The sequence below is a fragment of the Rosa chinensis genome, chromosome 2 (genome assembly GCF_002994745.2).
Source record: "Rosa chinensis cultivar Old Blush chromosome 2, RchiOBHm-V2, whole genome shotgun sequence".
NCBI lineage: Eukaryota > Viridiplantae > Streptophyta > Magnoliopsida > Rosales > Rosaceae > Rosa > Rosa chinensis.
The window spans coordinates 44752419-44775539 of record NC_037089.1 but is presented as its reverse complement, the minus strand read 5'-3'; the positions used below and the strand labels follow the sequence as shown (position 1 = coordinate 44775539).

The following is a 23121-nucleotide window of genomic DNA, read 5'->3' as shown; positions in this document are numbered from 1 at the left end:
GGATTGATGGAATGATGGTGGTCACGATCTTGTAGGTGATGGAGGTTTGAGAAGCAAATTGGGCAGAGCTATGGAATAATTTTTAGCTAGGAACTGATAAGGTAGGAAGTAATCTTGGTCAGGAAGTGATCTTCTTGGTGTTGAGAATGGCTGCTATTTATAGTGGAATTCTCCTATCTTGTGATGTAATCATGGCCATTCATCTAGAGGTGATTTCTCCTCCAAATTTGCTTGATTTTCTCTTGACAAAGTCATGAATTTTCTGATTTCTTTTCCCCTTAATGGCTCATTGTATATGCCTTGAATAGCGACCAGATACATCCCTTATTCCTCTCCTTTGAATTGCACTAATTTCTTCCAAGAATTGTGCACACAATAAACTCCTACAATCAAGAAAAATCAGAATTTAATTAGAGTTTATAATCAATAAGAAATAAGATAATAAGGAATAAATATTGATTAAAAACAATCCATTTTATCTCCTCGAATTCTTCCTGATTAATCCTTCAATTTTTCTTGATTTCATCACTCAAGAGTTTTTAATGGGATGGACTCTCTTTAAAATAGGAAAATCAGAAATAGAAAAGTTCAAATGAAGAAAGTTTCCTAAAACAAAATAGGAAATATTTCCTAAAATGAAAGAGGAAAGTTTCTAAAATGACTTGTCTTTAATTTATGCTCATTTATGCCCTTTTTTTACCTATTTTCACCATTTCCGACCTTGAAGTAACTAAAAACATAAACTTTATTATAATTATTAATTTTAAGAGAATAACTTAGCCAAATGAGGGAAAATACATATTAAAAATGTCACACTTTGTGCTCCTATCATTTAGAGCATCACCATTGAAAATGATAGTAGCATTACAACATTGACAATAGCTTTATACAACTATTGTAATAGATTTTCACAACTATGGTAGTGGCTTTTTACAAGTATGGAAGTAGCTTTTTATATAGTTACATTATTGTTGAACCTAGCATACGTTTTGTAACATTGAATATGTTTTCTTTTCTCAATTCCAGTAGCATTTTATATAGTTACATTATTGTTGAACCTAGCATACGTTTTGTAACATTGAATATGTTTTCTTTTCTCAATTCCAGTAGCATTTTATTTTTGTTGTATCCTTTATATTGTCATAGTTTTCTTAGTCTCTGAGAATAGTTTTCTCAGTCTTCGAAAGTAGCTTTTGTTCTACTTGATTATTGCTTTTGGCGTTGTTGAAAGTAAGTTTTGGTGATGTGAGAGTAGATTTTCTTACTGGTGAGTGTAGCTTTCTGGTGTTGGTGACGGTAACGTTTATTGCTAGTGAGCGTAGCTTCTGGTGTTGGTGACATTAGCTTTTGGTTTTGGAGAGTGTAGATTTTGTTGGTGACAGTAACTTTTGTTACTAGTGACAATAGCTAGAAATCTCACCGGAGTAGCTTTTGTTGCTAGTGACAGTAGATTTTGTTGGTAATAGTAGCTTTTAGTGTTAGTGACAGTAGATTTTGTGGTCGCCGGAAGTTGGTTGGAGTTAGCGGGAAGTTGGCCGGAGACCCGCCGGAAGTTGGCCGGAGACCCGCCGGAAGTTGGCCGGAGACCCACCGGAGACACGCCGGAGTTGGCCAGAGACCTCACCGAAGAGGAGAGAGGATGATTGTTAACTTTTTACTCTAGTGACATTTACGTAAATATATTAATTTTTATATCCAAAATTTAACACAATTTTTATTCTAGTGGCCTTATGAGGGAAAAAAAATATTTGGTGGCCTTATGGCTAAAAAAACATTCAAATATGCACTTATATGTAATTAACCATTTTTGTTTCATAAATCATTTTAAAACATTCGCAAACAAAGCCTTAATCACATTCAGAAAACGATCCCTTAACCAATTTAGTCATGATTTGGATCAAATTCAAATGAAAAAGATCAAACTAATTTGACAAGGCCAAAGCGACCCAAGAACTCTAATACCATAATAAGACGAGGAATATAAACAAGGGTTAATTACATATAACTGCATATTAGCTCTCTTTCCCTTACCTTTTTGTTACATATTAAGTTTGTTATCATCATGAATGTATTAGGAGTTATAGTTTCGTGTGTAACATTATTTGAAACTTTCTTAGTTATTTATTTATTTTTTGATCAGGTAAATAACTCAAATGCTACAACTGATTTTTAGTGAATCGAACTCATAACCTCCCACTTACGGAGGAGAGACTATGTCACTAGACCAAATGGTACTGAGCACTTTCTCAGTTATCTTGATTAATTGTTTGAGAATAATTTTCATAACATTATTTACCCATTCATTATTAAATGATATTTTCATAACATGTATTTAGCCATTCATTTTTTAAGTCATTATGCAATGAACATAAGAACTTGATCAAATTTTTGCATTAAATTTCTGAATTGACACAACCCAACATTTGGGAATCCATGTCAAGTATCTACATACATCACATCACAAAAAGTGGTTGTTGTAGCTGCAGTACATCTTGGGAAGCAGTAACAGGAGGTCGTGCCTATTACCTTTCCCATTAGACAAGTAGCTTGTATTCAGACATACTTGAAATACGATCAAAGTAAATGTTTCAAGGTATTTGAGATGATAGTCATGCACACAGACCAACAGTTGAGAATCAATCTTAAGTATCATAGGACAAAGGCCTCTATTAGAAACAATGTCACAAGCCGTCTAGGAAAGGCTTCAATATGCTCAGGAGCTTAGGGTGAATGATATTTTCCTATATTACTTTAAGACTTGTTTGAGATTATTTTTAAATTGGCATAAGTGCTTCTGAATTAAAAAAATAATAATAAATATAAAAAATATATATAAAATGTGTCATAGGTAGTTTTAGAAGCACTTGACATTTGTTTGTTTTAAAGTGATTTTGTCATTCCTTTATTATTTCTCCTAATGTACTTGTTTTCATTCACGGTATTATTTGGCCAAGAAAGTCCCCGGTAAATTTCAATGGGGAACTATAGTTTCCTCTACCAAATAACACGCGTTGACCCCATCTAGACCGTCCATATAAATGACCTTTCTCCTCATCACAACCGTCCGTAAATACCATTTTATGCTTCAACTTCACCAAATAATCCTACACCCTTCCACAGTCTCTGATCACAAAAAGTCATCGGATCCAACGGTTCCTGATGGCTATCTGAAGTAAACAGAGCTCTGCGTCTCTTTTACAGAGAGAGAGAGAGAGAGAAAGAGAGAGACTAGAAACTTCGTCAAATCTGAAAACCAAAACCCCATTGATTCTTACCAAATTCCCAGTACCCTCAAAACCCAGTTTCGGATTCACATTTTTACCTTACTGGGTTTGGGATCAGAATCCAATCATGGAGCAGGATCAGAAGATATTGAATGATCAAGACGACGCCGAAGTTGAGGCACTGGAGCTTGTGCTTTTCCAAGTCTCTGAATGCTACGTCTACTTGGTATATATACACCTCAGTTTTCATACATGTTATCCGATTCTGTTTTGGTGTTGTGATTTTGATAATGAGTTCATTTGAGAACTGATATTATATAGTACGAACCCTTTTCCGAAATAAGGCGGTGCTTAGGATCTGTGTGTATGAATGTATAGAAATTGGTAATGTTTATGTGACATACGGAATTTTCACTTAGAGTTAGATTAGTTCACACCAAATCAAGTTGTTTTGTGATGTCAAGCTCAAGTTGTGTTTTTGTTTGTGCAGATACCACCCAGAAAAAGTGCAGCTTCGTACAGGTTTTGCTCAACTCATCAAATTTCGTATGCGTCGGACAGTTTATGTTTTAATTTTCATTGTTAGGGTGCAATGCCATTGACTGTGTGAGGTTTGGAGTAGTTGGGCTTTAGATTGTGTGAGGTTTTGAAAGATTGGTTTGGAAATAAGTTTCCTGAGATTGAGGATTTTATTCACTGGTTGCTTATCGATAGATTGTAAATACAACACAAAAAGAAGATACTGTTTCCATCGACAGTTTCTGTGATTACTTTTGGAACTCTAGATTGTATATGTTGGAGGTGATTTTTAAGTCTGAAGGTTATTTCAGGGCTGATGAATGGGATGTAAACAAATGGGTTTGGGAAGGAATATTGAAAGTCATTAGCAAAGGAGAAGATTGCATTATCAGACTTGAAGAGAAGAGCACTGGTGAGAATGCTTTTTATTTACTATAAGATGGTGGAACTATGTTGTATGTTTTCCTTTTGTTGTATCAACATAATCTCTTTTTCGACCATAATCTGATATATCCTTAATAGGTGAACTATATGCTCGGGCATTTTTAAGAAAAGGAGAGCCGCATCCAGTTGAACCTGTAATTGATAGCAGCAGGTTAGTCCCATTTCTTCATAAACTTGTACAATCTATATGTGTCTCGTGAGTTTTATACATCAATCTACTGCAATACTCACGTAAATTGAATTTATCAAGCCTTAGAACTTATGTGAATTTTATTTTATCATTCTGAGGGTGTTTGACAAGTTGATGTATGTTTTGTTCTGCAGATACTTTGTTCTTCGTGTAGAGGAGAATATTGGTGAGCTGCTGGTCTCTTCTTTTAAAATCTCTTTTATAATGAATTCTATTAGCCGCCTATATATAGATACTTTTGATTCTATTTCTTATTAATTTTTAACTTGCAAGTTAGATCATCCCCCTTTCTCCATCTTCCCATTGATTTATAGGAAAAGAAAAGCCATGATTCAAGAGAAACCAGCCAGTGGTTGTTAAAAACTTAAAACAGTATAGCAAAACTTATGTGCAATAATATGTGTATATCCATTCTAGACATGGAAACCCATGGGTACAAGGCCTTTGAAACTTTTATAGGTATCTGTTAATGAGACAGGGCTAAAATTGCAAAGCCTTTATTCCATGTATGTTGGTTTAATATCATAGATGGGAACGGAAAAGGTTGGATTTGTTACTCTGAATTCATAGATATTGTTAGTATAACATTGTCATCTTATCAAAGAAAAAAAAAACAGGATAAGAAAAGATGAAAATGAAAGATAAAAATCGTATGTAATCTCTCCATTTTCCTACAGATGGTTTCTGAAGGATAGAAAGTAGGATATCCTTAGAAGTACAGGCTACACCGATAAGGTGTAGTTAGTGCTTAGATACATATGTGATGGACATTAGAGAATATACAGGATTTCATTTAATTGTCTTATGTACTGGGAAATATTTTTAACTTATGCTTATCAGTGCACCACCATGTGGTGATATAAACCAAAGACCTATATGCCCTACAGTTTTTGCAGAGTAATGATGTCACATTTTTCTTTTTGATTTACTTTATTTTACCCATATAGTGTTTAGTTTTCTGATTTAAAAAATAAAAATTGTGCTAGATTTGTGAAGCAAGTTAAAGCTTCCTAGAGTGTTTTGTTCACTTTATTTTTTTCCCCGTTATTTATTCATCTCTGGTCATCATTACTCTTAAATTTATGCAGATGGTCGACTTCGGCATGCTTTCATTGGCCTAGGATTTCGAGAAAGAACAGAAGCTTATGATTTCCAAGCAGCCCTGCATGATCACATGAAGTATGTTCTATACAGACAATTCTTACAATTTTTCCTGGTCATTTTTTTCTACAACAATCTTGATGTGGTAGGAAGAAGAATGTTATATTATACAAAAATAGGGAAGTACAAAAAAGTGCACCAGTAGCCCCCTCATGATACACCCTCTAAATACAAGAACCAGAATTGAAGAACATGTCATTTTTAGATCCCAAAAGAATAGTTGGAAGAGATTACAGAATGTAGATGACAGCAAACTGAAAATTCTTGAAGCTCCTTGTGATTCAAGTTTCTTCTGAAACTAGTTCCCAAAAGAAAAATGGAAATCACTCCCAGTAGGAGAATATGAGCAGTTTGAAAAAATGACAGAACTTTGGTCCAAGGATAAAGAATTTAAACCGGGAAATTGTGTTTGAAAAGACTTCTCACTAAACCAAAACACCTGCCTGTAATTCTTCATGGTCCCAACATTCAATTTCCCCAAGTCAGCAAAAATAAGAGAGACCCTGCAATAGATATATCCAATGGCTTTAGAAAGAACCTCTCTTGACTGTTATTTTTTTTTCTGCAACATTTTAGAGGTTTTGTTATCTGATTTTGTAATGCTGATACTGTATGCTTTGAAGATGAATTTCCATCACTCGAGCTCAAGTTGTTTTTTCATTTGCTTTGAAGATATCTAAACAAGAAGAAAACTGCGGAAGAGATGGAACAGAAATTTCAGCAAACTTCATCAGTTGATTACAGCTTAAAAGAGGGGGAGACTCTTGTACTGCAGTTAAAAAGTGTTAGTGCATCTGTATTTTATTGTCAACTGTCTTCTCATTCATGCTACTTACTAGAGTGAGTGCTTTAACTGACTTTTATTTCTTTGGTCAACAGAAAAGTTCTGAAGGTGTGAAGTCCAAGCTCTCAGAGCAGGGAGTGAGCAATTCGCCACCCGCGAAAAAGAGTAACCAAAAAGAGTCCTTGATCTGTATCAAACCACCACCACCTCCTCCAGGACCACTCTCTCCTTCTACGAATGTCCAGAAGTCTCCCTCAAACCCACCAAATCTGGCTCTGGAGGGTGCTTCTAAACTTCCAGAATCAATGGCAGATGATTCCAAAGAAATGAATACTTCTGCAAATCAAAGCACGCAAGAAATACCAGATGATGACTTTGGGGATTTTCAGGCTGCTGTTTAATATAAAATTATAAACTCTGAGATGAGATATGCTTATATTCAAGTGTCTGAATGTCTGTTCCCTAGACGGATTGGGGTTTGAAATTTTAATGGATCTGGTGTATATCTTGTTACATACCAACCAATGTGAATTTACTTTGAAGAGAAATTGTGCCAATCATGATGATCTCTACCTGAGATATGTGTTAAAATTCATGCAAGTATGTGGACATAGAGGAAAAAAGAAAAGGCTTGGTCCTGCAATTCCAATGGAGCTTTCATGGATGCTCCCATTCGATGATTGGAATGAAGCCACATTTTATTTTATTCTGTTTCATGCAATGCTTCACTTGATTTACCAAGAGGAAATACTTGTGCATGCAGCATGCTACCCACAAAATGTTACATTCACTAAAAATTTTGATTCCCAACTGATATTGTGTTTCGACCAAAAAAGAAATTGATACTGTGGTATTTGTTCGTAATACACTGGAGTCATATTCTCCAACAAGCTCTTCGTCCCCAGAATACTGATTCTGCAACAAGTTTTTGGATCTCAAATGAACATATACACTTGTAATGTAAGTATTGAATCATTGAATGCTTAAACCGTCTTTCTTCTTATTTTTGTTTTTGTTTTGGGATCAAATTTTTCCATGCTAATAAAGCTTTTTTCTTTTCTTTTTTGAAGAGGAAAGAAAATGATTTCATTGATTGAAAAATCATACGACCGTACTAGGTCAAGTTAGAGTAACTACGTCACCAGAATAGTTTCATCGTAATATTGAAGCTACAAGTCCACCAATCCAGAAACAAACGTAAATAAATGGTACTCTATACAATCTTTTATCTCACGGTGATAAAGTTTGTAAAAAGTTAGGTTAAGAAAATTATTGCTAATACGCCGAGACTCATTTGACAACCGAAGGAAGAAAAAAAAAAAACAGGCGAAGACCTTAATTGACTTTTAATATTTCCGAAAAAACACGTGGCAAGATTTTAAGCAATGGAAGAAAGCCAGGTGAAATGTGTCTTTACGTTTCTTGTGCTTCCCTCTTTCTGCCTGCCTTTCATGTTTCTTTTGTGCTCCGTTTCTTCTGTTTAGTCCTTTATTGTTTCTAAACGAATAGGACCTTTACAAGCAACACCAAAACTGAATTGGGTTTGGGTTTTATTCTCAACCTTTTGGCTTTTCTGGGTTCCAAGTAAGTTCTCAAGCTTCAATTTTCATACTAGATGATCCAAGCTTCAATTATCATCTTCTCAAATTGTCATAAGGGTTTTCTCTTCCCTGATCATGCATGCCCTTTTTCCATTTAATATATGTGATCAGCTTGTTGCAGCTTATGGTTTTGTATGAAGGCTTTGGTATCACTGTATGATGCTGTTTTGCTATAGCTGAAACAGCTTTGTAGTTTGTTCTCATATCTGAAAATAGCAGGCGTGTTTAAATTTTTTATTTTTTGATACTGGTTGTCATGTTTTGGGGTGAATTTCTGCATTATGAGAAGGAAATGGTGATCAATTGAGGTTTTACTGTTTACTCTATAGGTTCTTTGGGTTTTGTGAATTGGAGTTTTTGGAAAAACCTGACTATTTCGGCTTTTAATGGGTACTAAAGTAACTCAACAAGTTAAAGGACTGTTTATCATATTGCTTCCTCAATTCATTTCATATAACTCTAGTATGCCCTCTGCTTATCCTTTGATAAGTAGTTATGGGATTGCTGAGACATCTAGTCATGTTAAGATCAGATTTTGCAACTGTTCATATTAATGTCTTGCTAGTCTTCCAGGTGAAATTTTTCCTTGTTGGGCATTGAGATAGTAACAAAATTCTAACTATCATTCTCTTAAATAAAAAATTTAATCTAATCACTGAGACAGCCATCTTGAATAACCATCACTCCATCAGATCATTAGAGATAATGTCCGACTGTAGTCCTTGTTTATAGGGCTTTTTAATAAGATTTGAATACTAAGCATGTTGAATGCTAGTCCTGAAGTTTTAAGCTTGAAAACTCATTAGAATCTGGTATTTCATTGATTATGGATAGGAAGGTGTGTGGGATGGACATAGTTGGGAGGATGGTTGTAGTGGAAGTCTCAGTTTTTGTATTACTTTGTTGGATGGGAAGTAATGTTGGTGATGTTGATTTTACTGCTGCACAATGGTCATAATGAGGGCTTAGGTGATGAGGTACTGGCATCTCTGGTGTCCCATGGTGATAGTCACTAGATGTGAAAGGCAAAATGAGAAAAACTTTTTTGATTATTTCAACTTTTAGCATTCAGCAAGGTACAGACTTGATATTTTTCAGGTCTAAGGAAACTGAAAGATGTTAAACAAACTTTCAAGTAGAATCTCTTGCCAAGGAAATTACTGTGCTTGTGCTTTTGAAGTAGAATCTCTTGCTAATACAAGTATTGCCTGATATTACTATTGAAACCATTTAATAAACCTGTTCTCTTTCATCTTAACACGGCAGAGGACGACAAAATCCTCTTACAGAAGCATCATTACCAGTAGGAAAACTTACAAACAAAACAGACCGAGAGGAAAAAAGAAAAAACAGCAAAACAAAAGAATCTAAAACATATCACTTTAAAAGAATAGTAGTAAAAGAGCTATCATGGAATTTTGAAAACTGACCTTTCTCAAAGATGATCCAGCTCTTCACACTCCACAGCATCAAAATCCTTCTATTTCTCGACACCCCAACCACCCAAAAGCTGTTTATGAGAGCTTATCTCCCTAAAGTTGCACTTTATTCTCCTTTCACCCCAAATTGATTAAACCTGTCAGATAGAAAAGCATTGCATTAGGTTTGGCTGGCGCAGCTCGAACAAAATAGATGTAGCCCCTCATCAATGAAGCATCAGATTCTCCAAATTGGTCTAGAGAAATATGATAAATAGTGATGTAAGTTCTCGAACCTCCAGATCATTTGCTTCAGAACCTAAAATCTCTACTGAAGGGATATGAAGAAGGATCTACTCACTATGTAGCAGTGGAATAGTTATTGTTGTATAGTTAATGATAATGCCTAGGCTAAAGAGTGCAAAAGACTCTGGCCAGCATCCAGTAGTGTTCCCAAAATCTCACCCTTTCCCCATTCCACTCCACAATTGGCAAAGGTAAATTAAAGAAACAACTTTGAGGGATGTCTTTCCAAGTGCAACAACTTGAGCCTCTTCGCATATTATTGGAGCCACACCCATTCTCTTGTGCACACTAAAGTTGTTTCTTATTACAACATGCCGTAGAGTGCTACACTATGAAATCTAAATAGCCAATTTCCATACAGAGCCCCAAGAAATTCTCTAGAACCATAATGACCAATATTTGAACTATAACTATATCCCACCTGGTAATTCTCTTTTTCTCAAAACGAATCCTCCAAACCTGTTTTGTGGACCCAGGCATAAAAAACTGGGGCTTCCTGCCCAACCCTACAATCTATATGAGACAGGAAGGTCTAGCACATAACTAGGTAGGTACTGTGAGGGGATTTGAACCATATACCACATGGGCCTACCCATTCCTACTATCCTCTGTCGGTCAGCTGATGATTAGATATGTTTTATGGTCAGACCATGTTTTGGCTTGTGCCTCTTTTAGCTTACTTTGGCATATGTAAATAATAGCACTTTATTCATTGAATAATGGATTTCACTACTTAAATGTTCAGGTATCATCTGTTACTGAACTCTCTGCTTTTTGTTAAAGACATTGCAAATGATATTTTCCTTTGTAATAATTGTAGTGTTTAAGTAAACTTAAATAAAAATGGCACAATATGTAGCTAAACTTCTTTGCACAAAGTACAAAATGACCTGAAAATTGTGGACCATTTAATGTGATATTTCTTTTGAGTACTAGTCACATTTTACCATATCCTATAGGTTGTTTTATTTTATGAAAACTAGAACCTTATAAATTAATGAACCGTCATTTTATGGATTTTCGTTGTTTCCTTACTCTGGATTAGAAAGACTTTTATGTGTTGTTAAGAGCTTCTTCTGATTGTAATATCCTGCAGATGCGCACTAGTTGATGCTGAACTGATTACTGAAACTACAAAGTAGCAGACGACGTACACCTGTTCTGTGAAGAAAATTTATGACAACTATGGATGTCAAAGGTATAAACTGGGTTGGGTGTGTGTACGAGAAATTTGAATCTATGTGCTTGGAGGTGGAAGAAAATATGTACCAGGTAAGACCTTTTGGATTATTAATCTTCACAATGGAATGGTTGCCAGAGACTGCTGGCATTGTAGTGTTTATGAATTTCTGCAATTTTTAGTTCTTTGCCTTCTTCCTATCTTTAGTGCTTGGTGACATTTTTTTCTTGCCGGAGTTGTTTTTTGTGCTTATCTTTTCATCACACCTATAGAATGCATGTTACATTCCCGCTGTCTAATTTGAACAAGGTTTATGTGATACTGTCTTCCTTGTAGACAGTGCCCTTGCTATTTCATTACTCAGTTCATCTAGTATTTGTTCTTAACTTATGTCTTCTTTCAACTATTTTTGGCAGGACACAGTTAAATTTGTTGAAGATCAGGTACAGACTGTTGGGGAGAGTGTTAAAAAGTTCTATGCAGATATAATGCAAGATTTGCTCTGTGACTCTTCATTGGATGGAGATAATATATCAGCTTGTGGTTTTCCTATTGAACATTATTCAGATGTTGATAATTCTAAGAAATCAAAGATTAGAAAAACGAAAGAACATGTAAAGGTTGGTGTTGAAGAAGTAAATGGGGATTCAGAGGTGATTTCTGTTGTGGAGAAGAATGTGGAACATACAGGATTGTTTCATAGACAGCGCGTGTATGATTCTTGCACAAGATCCTCAGGTGATTGTGCTAAAGTAGCATGCTCTGACTTGTACTCAAGACAAGACCATGGCATGAGAAGCTATATCAATAAAAATTTGGTTGTCAAACAAACTCCTATCAAGGACAGATTGCCAGGGGCAAATACTGCTGTTGGAAAAGATTTTAACAGAGTATCACTATCATGCAGCGAATTTTCAAATGAAAACCATGACGCTTCATGTGACCAACCAGATGAAGTTATAACTCCTACAGTGGAAGGTATGAGATGTGATTCCATGAGGGAAAGATGTGTGGTTGCGAATGCTAGCCAATGTACAGATGATGTTTCAATTAACTGCCAATCATCTGATTTGATTGTTTTGGATAAATCTGATGGAAAAAGATGGAATGAACTGTTAGAGTCATCGATTGGTGGGTTATCAGCTGAATCAAATGGTGATTTCTTTAATACTATAAAACTGCATTTTTTTAAATGTTTTCTATTGGTTTGGTTTCTAGTTTGATTCCTGCATACTTTTTTTTTTTTTTTTGGGGGGGTGTTGTGTTTCTTTGGCATGATTATTTGCAGATTCTTTTGTATGTGTAGTTACTGGTTGACCATTTGCAGGTGGATCTAATATCTCCAGTGTGCATGGAACGGAAATCAGTCAACAATCTGACAAGGCAAAGCTCGAGGAAACTTGTGTGATGGTCAGTGGTGAAGAACTTCATTTTGTTCATCACATGGTAGCCAACTGTAAGCCTTACAAGGTAGAGTCTCTCTGTATCTCTCTTTATTTTTCTGCATTTTTTTCTATTGCCATTGGCCTTAATTGAAAACCTTTTTCTAGAAAAAAATTCCAAAAGCCTTCACTTCAAGAACGAGTTCAGCAAGGAAACAAGAATATGAGCAGCTTGCATTATGGCATGGGCATCATACAAAAGCATTTTTAGGTGGAGAAGATTCAAAGAAATCCCCGACTCGTGATATTTGCGAATCTGAATGGGAGATTCTCTAGGCGCCTTTGTAAATTGTAAATAAGCGTCCAACTTACTGCAGCATCCCATGGCTGATCATGGTGCTGTCTAAATTATCTAGCTTCTGAAAATTTGCAAATAAGTGGCCAGTGATTATGTAATCTCTTGGTGCTACTGGGCTCAGTTGTCGAGTATTAAAAATCATGTCGTCTATACAAAATAAAGTACCTGGAAATGTTATTTTAGTACAACTTGGGCCAACCCAAATGAGACCTTCACTGTACCCAGAATCATAAATAAATTGGCTTGTACCCATGAGTGAATAAACTATTGTTTTGCTTCTATTGCTATTCTTTTTCTCCTGAAATTTGTTGTAGATGTTCCCTGGAGCCTTCCTAACTGGTTGAAGCTGGACAACATCATATTTGAAAGTGATTCCCAAGAATTGGTTGCTGCTCTAAATAACAGGATTGAAAAAGGAAATTGGAGAATCTATCCTTTTCTGTCAGAATTCCACCGATTAATAGGGCTTCTTAGCTCGGTCTCTTGGTCATGGATTTCCCGAGAAGCTAATCGCGCTGCTGATGTGGCCGCAAAGCTTGCCAAATCAAGGTTGTGCAATGAAATTTGGGTCAACAGACCCCCAACCTCTTTAGTTTCTGTTTTGTCTAGTGATGGTCTTCCGTGTCCACATTAGTTCTTTTATGTGCAGTTATTACCTATTGCCTGGTGTGTTGTACCAGTTGCTGCTATGTTGTAATAGTTGCTATCTTCTGTATCTCTTCTCCATTTGGGCTTTTTATTAAAAGCATTTTAGACCAAAAAAAAAAACTGGTTGAACTTCAGGTGGTGTAAACGGTAATTGACCCTTTTCATGTGTTTTGCTACTGATGCCTGGCATTTTCAGGTTAGATTTACAGGGCTGCATGCACACATAATGTACTTGTATTTGTGTGTGACTGCGTTTGTATGTGCGCATTTTGTTTTCTCGAGTACAATGATAGTTGAACCGCAGTTAGTATGTTGAAGTTTTGAGAGTGCCATAATAAGTAATGCATGACATCTCTGCAATAGCAGAATTAACCTTCTTTATTTGAGATTCTAGAAGTGAGAGAAGAAGATGAAAAATTAACCTTTCTATTAGTACTGGATGATAGATCAAACCACAAAATCTTGTTGTCTTTGGTTGTCAGGTTTCAATTAGTTTGAGACTTACTTTCTAGCAGATCTACCTACTGCTTCCCCTCATAAGGTATGTTAACCCTGGATCCATATTTTTCTGATACTGAGAGAATGTTGACATATCCACATATTGATTCAATCTTCTGCAAATTTGAGTTTGACTGCAGGCAAGGTATGCTTTTCAACATCATGAACGTGACGCTAACTCTTTTTGCTTCAAATTATTGTTCATGAACTCTTGTACGTGTGTTGGTTTACGACACAAACCAAGGCTCCATATGTATAAATTTTTTCTTGCAAATATGCTCCTGTACTACGTACTACATTTCCAGACGAATACCATGTCTTAATAGTTCTTATTAAAGTCTTACTTAGAGAGACTTGGAAGTGTGACTTGATTCGAATGCTGATTCTCTCGTCAGTTTTCGCTGAAAAAAAAAAAAAAAAAAACTATTGGTCTGACTTGGGCTTCTACTGGCCATGATGCTACTACTTAACCAGCCCCATGCTAATCTATGGGCAGCCGAGTTATTTTCAATTGTTGGTGGTGTAGAAGGAACGAGTTCTAATCATGATAGTCAGAAATGTGTGCAGAACCAAGCAGAGTCTTCTCTTTTCATTGAGGAAGATGAGCTCGTTGGGATTGAAGAGGAGAGAGCATGTTAATACAATTGCTGATGAATGAGGAGAAAAACCAGAAAATCATCTTAGTGGTCGGGATGGAAGGATCTGGGAAGACCACTCTTGTTGCCAAGAGCTTCACTAATGAAATGGTAAAGAGATATTTTGACTGTTGTGCATGCATTACTATTTCTCAAACTTTGTGTGATTGAGGATTTGTACAGATCTCCGTAGCCTTGACCCGTTTCTATCTCCGTTTTCCACCTCCGATGACACCACCACCCGGGTTTTTTTTTTTTTTTTTTTTTTGGCGATGGAAGGATTTTTATTCAATTAGAAACAACAGTACAAGCTAAAGACCCAAACCGAGCCCAAAGTAAAAGAACAAACAAACAAAAACAAACAGGCCCAGACAGCCCAACAAGCTTCAACCACAGTGCAGATCGACCAGGAGAGAGAGGACGCAGTGACGTCGCCGCCACCAGCCAAACCCAAGGGTGACACAGAAACGTCACGAGATCGGCCGGCGAGAACTTGGAGACCAACCGAAACAATCCCATACAAGAAAAGTAGCACAGAACCCATCGAAATATCTCCATAACCCAAATCTCTAAACCATACAAAACAGCCTCTGAAACAAACAAAGGAACCAACAAAGAAGAAAAAAATAAACGATCCGCAGAGGGATCAAAGGGACAGATGGCCAAAGACCATACAGAACCTTGTTGCACTACCGTCAGCGGATTTATGCGCGATAAAGGGACAACCCCGTTTAAAGAGACGATCCAAACAACGCCGACGTCGGAGCTCCGGAGGACCAACGAGCTATCAGTGAAGTGGAGTCTGAAAGGTGAGGAGGATGTGCATCTTGTCCATGAAGAATCAGAGATTTGAGAAATAGACGAAAAGGAAAGAAAAAGAGAAGAGGGAATTGATGGAAAAGACATGAGAAGGAAGAGGGATGGTAGGGGTGGGGAGGATGAAGAAAAAAGAAGAACAGAGGGTTTATAGGGATGGGTAAGCTGGAATTGAAAAGTTAGGAAAGGTTGGGAAAAGGGATCTGGGGATGAAAGGAAAACAAAGGCAGAAGAGAAAACATACCGGCCACCGCCGTGGCAGAGAGCTACCACAAGAAGGGTAGGAAAAACCTCACGCAGAGGGAAGGGATCTCCCCCGACTTTCAAGCCAAAGATCCAGATCAAGAGATCTAGATCTGGCAAGAAAGGGGGGAGGAGGGGGGAAAGCTGTGTCGGCTGGGTGTTTTTAGAGAGAAGGCAGAGTTTCTCTCTCTAGAAGTTTGGAAGCTTCTTGGCCCCTCCCACCACCCGGGTTTTGAAGCCCTTGATGTACTAATCATCCTAGTATACATCTTTTGGCCCAATTTGATCGGAGAAGAGATAATCGAAGAGTAGAGCAATTTTGGGAATTTCAGGTTCGAGGTAATTTATGATCTATACACTTAAAATTGATCAATGTTGACAAAAAAAAAAAAAATATCAATGTTATAGTAGAGAGTTATTAGGGATGATGAGAGGAACATGTTGATGTATTTTGGTGACCCAATTCGGGTTGTGGCAAAGCGTGGGAGCGCATCTGTCCGCTTCTGGTTTCCTGCTTTGGTCTGTTGGGTTGAACTTATTGTTACAAGCATGTGGATATGAACTTGGTATCAATTGAAGCACGTATTGAAAATGATCGGAATTTCCGATGTTTCACAAATTCGGGTTTTGATTTGGGAGGACCCAACCGTTGGATCGATCCCAATTTTCGATATGTTGTTATAATAATCGAATTGACATAACCTATGAAGTTTGGGCTAGTTCTGATATGATTTCGAGCTTTCGGCAAATTATAGTTTCTAGGGTTTTGATTTATTATTGTCAATTTAGTACTGATTCTCGAGAACAATTATTCATAATATTAATATATTCAGGATGACGTGAAGATCGAGCTTGAGGAGAAAATTGTCGAAGGGACATTATAGCGTAATTATGTGAGTGGAAATTTGTTTTAAATTAAATTGCATGCAGTATGATTTTTGAGCATTAATTTATCATATTGATTTAAGTAGATAATAATTGAGTTGATAATTGATTTTACGATTTACTTATAATTATCAAGATTTCTTAATCTTATGTTTTCAACGAGTTATTTATGATTTATCGGCTATGAGTTTATTTTGAGTTATGGTGGATTTACAGAGTTTTTGCTAATATTTGAATTATTGAGATCTTATAATGATTTCTATTGAGTATTTTGAGTATTGAGTTATTGAGAATAACAAAGATTTAAATGTTAAGAGTATGATATGAGAATAACGAAGATTTAAATGTTAAGAGTATGATATTTAAAACTTTGAGTATGTTTGATTTCTCGAGATTTGTTGAGTTTAATATTTTAATGAGATTGAGGTTAGTTTATTCGAGGAGGTTAATATGTTAGCACATACATGCATTACCTGGTTGGCAGTACCCTCTGGTCAACAGTAGTACCATCTAGACAATATTATGGTCGACAAATACTCTCAATAATATAATTTCGGTTAGCAGTACCCTCCGATGCGTTGTCTGGTCGGTAGTACCCTCCAGATGACATGGGGTAGTAAGTCGGTAGTACCCTCTAACCATTGCCACCTCATATTCCGGTTGGTAGTACCCTCTAGGTGGCATGAGATGAGTAGTCAACAGTTCCCTCTAGTCATTGTTGATTTTACGATACGAGTATTTTATGAGATTTCCAAGAGTTTTGAGATGATTTCACTGATGATTTGAAGTTATATTATGAGATGAGATTTACAGTATGATTTGAGGTATTTATCATATGAGTATTTTAATGAGATTTTGAGATGGTTCTCAAGATGTTTTACAATACATGTTTGGGATTTTAGTAAAGAAGAGGATCAAGAGTACTTTTACGAGACTTTACTGCATGTTCGGTTTTTCAGATAATAAATCGGGAAAGCATTAAATTATTTTTCTTTGAAATTATTTATTTTTTGTCCATTTATTCTAACAATTTTTTTTTAATGCTTTTCCCTGGGCTTTTTGGTTTCTCTTAAGTCTGCAGAGTAGTTAAGATCGAGCTTGTGTAGGATGTCGATGCATAGTGACCACCACTTCCGTTATCTTTATAGGTTACATGTTAACCTACTTGTATGTATTCCAGTTCATTTGTTGATGCGCTAAAAACAAGCGCATAATTTAACCCTGAAATGTCGTTAGTAGTATAAGTAAATAGGGATCGTTCTATTCCGGGGATTGAGGGTACACCTGTCATTGTCAAACAATTAAACAATTAAAATTAAAACAAAGTATAATATTCACAAAGATATTCACAAGTATAAACATTATTTACGAAAAAAGGGGGGATTTTGTTTTTGGTTTTTTTTTTCGAAAATAAAACTAAGTTAACAAAATAATTAAAATGCAAAAACATAAAAATACAAATGGAGTGAGAGAAAAAAGATCAAAAACCGAAACATATGATTAAAATTGATTCAAACCCTAATATTGTTCATCTAAGTCATGAGAAAGGAGTTGATCATGTGAAACGTTAAAAGCAAACAATTTCCCATATTTTACTTTTCAATGCTAATTAATCTAAGTGAAAGCACCTAGATTAATCCTATTAAACATGCAATCAAACCCTAGAAAGCTAGTCAATCATGTCATGTTTAACGCATTACACATAGAGAAAGGCTATCAACTCAAGTGTACAACTTAGTATGGAAAAGTCCACCTAATTGCAATCCTCTTTAATTAAATTCGGTCTTTGCACAAAACCTTTGCTACTTTGATTCAAGTTTACACAAAACGAAAAGTCGATTTCATGTTCTTAAACCTAGCACCATTCATATCAAAACCCTACGTGTTTGCAACCACATAAGATTAAAATACAAAAGTTATCTATAACGCAAATTTAATTAAACAAACTCACATAAGCAACTCTCGAATCACAATATATGAATCTGAAAATTCTCAATTAATCATAAAGCAACATAAAAATCAACATATAGAAATCACAACTTTATCTCAAAACATATAAACGGGCTTTAAACTTTGCCCTTAGCATTATTTGTTAACTAGAATTCATAGTTCTACAAATCTAAACAAAGAAAACCAAAAGAAATTACAAGGAAAAAGATAAAATTACACCATGAAGGGAGTGGATGATGAAGAGCTTGAGACATTGATCTTGAATCTTTAAAGCAAGACTTCACTATCACGGCACAAGGTGGATGATGACGGCTAGGAGGCTTCATGGCTTCTTCTCTTCTTCTCTTTGCTTAAAAATGCAGAAACTTAAAACTAGAGAATGGAGAGAAAAATGGAAAGGAAATGGAGAGACAAAGAAGATGAGATGGATGAAGGAAGATGTTTTAGAGTGAGAGGAGAATGTGTTTATATAGGGAAGAGAAAGAAGAGTGAAATTGGAAAAGATTGAGTAAATTAGTGTGAGTAATGATGGAGAAAACATGATGATTACACCCTAAAACATGGAATGTTTTTGGGTGATGATGATGGTGGATTAGTGTGAGTAATGATGGAGAAAACATGATGATTACACCCTAAAACATGGAATGTTTTTTGGTGATGATGATGATGGATTCCTACTCATTTACTTCAATTTTATCTCCACCGAAAGTTTAGATTCTGCCCAAGACTTCTTCATAACAAATATTCCCCCATGAATGTAGATTACCCTGGTAAAATTTCAGATCTTTTAGAAATGTATTTTGGCCGGAAATGCTTCCAGAATACTTCAGGTCCGACTTTCAGTTTTCGTCTTTTAGTCAGAACTTTGGACCGATCAATGAAGGTCTTCCACTTCTATCTGGATCTTGCACTCTTCATATGAAATGTTCCTTTGGGTGTCTACAATGGATCTGGAAAGTTTTAGCTCATTTAAAGTTCATTTGGTCAGGCAGCCGCTCCTTCTTCCTTGCTTGGCTTGGTTTCTCCTAGCCGGAGTAGGAAAATGTGTAAAATTGACATTTTAGTACATTTCCATTTTTCTCCACCATTTGTAGGTAAGTGTGGACATAATGCTCATTTCACCATCATTTACTCCAATGTACCTAAGAAAAAGAATTTGAGTTAAAAATCAATTCGTTAAGGAATTAACTAAGCAAAATGTGAGGAATTAACTATTAAAATACCACATTAAAATGCTTCTATCATTTGTGTAGATTGCTTTGATGACCATTTTTCAGGTGTGTTATTAGAAAGATAATTTTATATTCAAGATTTGAGATTCAGATTCGTTTTCTATTACTTGTTAGGAAGTTGATTATGAGTTATAGGGAGCAGGTAGGGTTAGAGCACCTACTACCTATGTACGAAGTCATGGGTTCGAGTCACCATGGAGACAAGAGTGAAACCGTTTCATCCTCTTTTTTTTTTTTCTAGAAAAAAAAAAAAAAAAAAAACAGGTAGGCTCCAGAAGTTGAGGATTGATAAGTTTATTGAGAAGTGCTAGAATATTTTTACAAGTTTTGGGTAGTCCACTTTTAAGGAAGTTCTACCAAATTTTTTGTGAAATTTTTTCTAAGATGGGCCCCTCATGGCCACTCCGAATTTCAGGGTGGAACCCGGTTTGGGTCCTGTCGGCTATCATGGCAGAGTTCCAAGGAGTTACTATCAAATATGCTCACAAATATATAAGACGTGAATGTAGCACTGCAGCACATGTTTCAGCTCCTACTGCACTAGCTCTGAATTCTAGTTATTCTTTGTTGAATGACCATAGTGAGATTATTTAGGAGGTCATTGAAAGAGACTGTACTTCCTAAATATTTCTTCAATAAGATTGCCCATTTTTATCTAAGAATTTGTTTCTTATTAAGGTAAAATTTTATTCTAATAAAATTGCAATTACAAATTAAACGTAATGACTTAATCACAATACCCAAAGTGGTCTTACAACCATGACTAATATCAATAAAACTAAAACTAACATCATCACTCGAAAGAGAAGAAACTGACAGATCAATGAATCCAACGACTGGAACAAAATTAAGAAACTAAACAAGCCAGAAAGACAAAAAAATTAGCAATAATCGGGACAAGTGCCACAATAGAAACTATTGAGTTGGTCATACTAAGATCTCCTGATCGATCACATCACAACAAGTTGGCACTAAAATGCACGACCTTAAGTTGGCAGAGAACTTTATCATATTGATAACCGACCGGCTACTCTAATCCAGCCACCTGTCGAAACCTATGACCATAACTAGTTTGAATCTACATTTGGCAAGGCCCATGTGACAGACAGGTAGTCAGGTCCATAAGGCATTTTGCTGACGAGGCAAAGATGAGAAGTGAGTACCAGGTCGCGTAGGCTGAGGCTTGGTAGGCCATCAGGGAGCCACCTCAACTTATTGTATTCGTATACAGGGCCAAGTTGGTTGTGGAATAGCAAGTTAAGCTAGTACACCACGCACTTGGTTTTGGAATTGTAAGTATTTCGATATTGTGACCAACTTGATCGCAAAATAGCAAGTGAAGTTGGCACCGTGGCTAGCTAGGTTTTGGGATTGTAAGTACGTAATATCGTCACCGCAGTTAAGTTGTCCACAAAATAACAAGTGAAGCCAACATCACGGCCAACTTAGGCTGAGGTCATATGTTGTTAGTATGTCTAAAATGAGAAGTGTGACGCAGGCGAAAGCTAATTGAGTAGTAAGGGAGCCACTTCGGTGCAGTGAGGTTTCTCTTTACGAGCAGTGAGCCACTCGTAACAACCGGCTGATGGCACTCACTCATTAATTGAGAATAAAGCACGCTTTCAAAGCAGCTGCAACCAAACTTGGGACATTTCCAAATTAGCAGTTACTACAATTAAATTCATGACTTTCAATTCTTGTAATCAATGAGGTCTCGACAATTAAAGCCGAGACTATGTGTTATATTTATTCACTCGTTTTATCTTTGGCAATAAAAAAAATCATAGAAATTTTTATTATAGATCCTTGACCAAACACAAAATCTCAATACATTCAGCATCTACAACAATCTCTATTAAGTCTCAACATTTTTAAAGATTGCTTATGATATTCTTCTATCTTTCAGCATTTTACATACTTTTTTTTTAGGGGAACGGAATCAGGTTCCATTAATAACAGCAATGACATCTCTTTGTGAAGCTATAGTAATTAAAAAATTTCTCATAATACATCTCGATGCACAAATCAGCCTGCATAGAGTAGAGCAACCAAAAAAAAAGAGAAAAATGCATCATCAATGCCTCTACTCTTGTGCACCGGCCAAGTTGATACTCGGACTCTCAATTGTATCAATGTGATACCTGAACCTATATTTTGCTATCAACGAGGTACTTCCGTCACATTTCATTAACGGCTCCGGCAGATGCCTGATGTGGCAAACATGCGGACCCAAAAAATGCCATGAAATGACTTAAATGACCCCAGACTCTATCAAACCTTGATTTCCCGCCATTTTCAATAGGGGATGATCACCATTCCCTTAGTAGTCATTTTCGAGAACCGCCTGCCTCTCGGACCTCCACTACCTCAGCTCTAAGTTTAAGCATAAAAAATGTTCAATGCGATTTCGATTTCAGCTCAATCCAAAGTTCCAAACTTTACTAAAGCAATGCTCCATTAAACCAAAACTCAGTTCTCTAATCACAACCAAAACTCAACAAATTGCCAAAACTCAGTTCTCCAATCACAACCAAAACCCAACAAATTGTACACAAACCTTCAACAGGGTACGAAGCAAATTAATGAGGGAAATTGAGGTTGAAGAAGATAAAGAAAAGGGCCCAGAATGAAGATGGTATGAATGCATTGCCATTGTAAACCAGACGCAAACAGATGCAGGTGCTCCACTATCCCAAAAATCTCAGAGCTTCAAATTAAAATGTAGCAATTCCACTTGTAAGTCTTGACCAAAATTGAAATTCGATAACAAACCAAAACCAAATCTGGAAATCAATATATTATCCAATCAATTGGCATTTGACATCATTCAAAATCAAAACACCATCTGTTCAACATAGACTCAAGCTTTATGCTTTCTTTCCTTAGGAGCTAGATCAAAAACCCATTAATCAATGCATACCCAGAAATCACTTACAGCGACTTGAAGGTAACTCGAGGCTCTGGTGGGGCGGAGGTGGCGACGTACTGGCAGCTTATACTGGTCGGCAAGGCGGCCGCTGCTCTGAAAACTCCGATGACCGGTTCCAGATCAAGATGGAGAAGCCGATCTACGACACGGTTGACGAGGACGAGTACGACGCGATTATCGCTAAGCTCCTCAAGGAGTTCGGGACTTCATCGAGGATGATGACGGCCTAAGGTACTACGACGACGACGAGGAAGAGGACTGGACCCTCTGCGGGCTTCCGACATCATCGGATGAATCAGACAACGATATGAGGCCCAGGAGGAGAAAGAAGGTGGAGAAGAAGGAAAAGGAACCGCGGCCCAAAAAGCCCAATTCGTTGCTTACGGCGGCGGTGATGGGGAAGCAGAGGCTTTCGTCGATGTTCACGTCTTCGGTGTTTAATAAAAGTAGGGATAGTGACAAGGCAAAAGGATTGTCTTGTGATAACTGCTGCAAGATTTCGTTTCTGGTCTCTGTCTTTACCTTCTTCATTGGACTGAATGACTAAACAGAGGAGGAGGAGGAGGAGGAGGAAGAAGAAGAAGAAGAGGAGGAGAGAGAAAATTGTGTTAAAAAAAAAAAATTGGCCTGCATTTGGGCAAAAGACGTATTTGCCCTTTTTTTTGGCCCATGTGATTGGCATGTGACTTTTTTAACGTTTCCGTTTGAGAAATTTGAC

The 23121-nt window shown here is 36.6% G+C and overlaps 2 protein-coding genes across 4 annotated transcripts; both read left to right on the top strand.

Annotated features, from left to right (window-relative positions):
- The first annotated feature begins 3326 nt into the window (after positions 1-3326).
- Positions 3327-6870, top strand: LOC112188159 (uncharacterized protein At1g03900). The gene is made up of 8 exons (XM_024327213.1): positions 3327-3450; positions 3715-3746; positions 4055-4155; positions 4266-4338; positions 4512-4543; positions 5466-5556; positions 6211-6322; positions 6418-6870. Exons 1-8 carry the CDS (start codon positions 3352-3354, stop codon positions 6721-6723), a joined length of 846 nt encoding a protein of 281 aa, XP_024182981.1. The 5' UTR covers positions 3327-3351; the 3' UTR covers positions 6724-6870.
- An 879-nt stretch (positions 6871-7749) lies between these two features.
- LOC112188420 lies at positions 7750-12831 on the top strand. 3 transcript variants are annotated; one of them, XM_024327538.2, is made up of 5 exons: positions 7750-7906; positions 10744-10919; positions 11244-11805; positions 12155-12297; positions 12378-12831. In XM_024327538.2, exons 2-5 carry the CDS (start codon positions 10824-10826, stop codon positions 12543-12545), a joined length of 969 nt encoding a protein of 322 aa, XP_024183306.1. In that variant the 5' UTR covers positions 7750-7906; positions 10744-10823; the 3' UTR covers positions 12546-12831. The 3 variants fall into 3 exon arrangements, with proteins under 3 accessions (XP_024183306.1, XP_024183304.1, XP_024183303.1); XM_024327536.2 differs by having other exon boundaries at positions 11244-11958; XM_024327535.2 differs by having other exon boundaries at positions 7751-7906; positions 11244-11982.
- The last annotated feature ends 10290 nt before the right edge of the window (positions 12832-23121 follow it).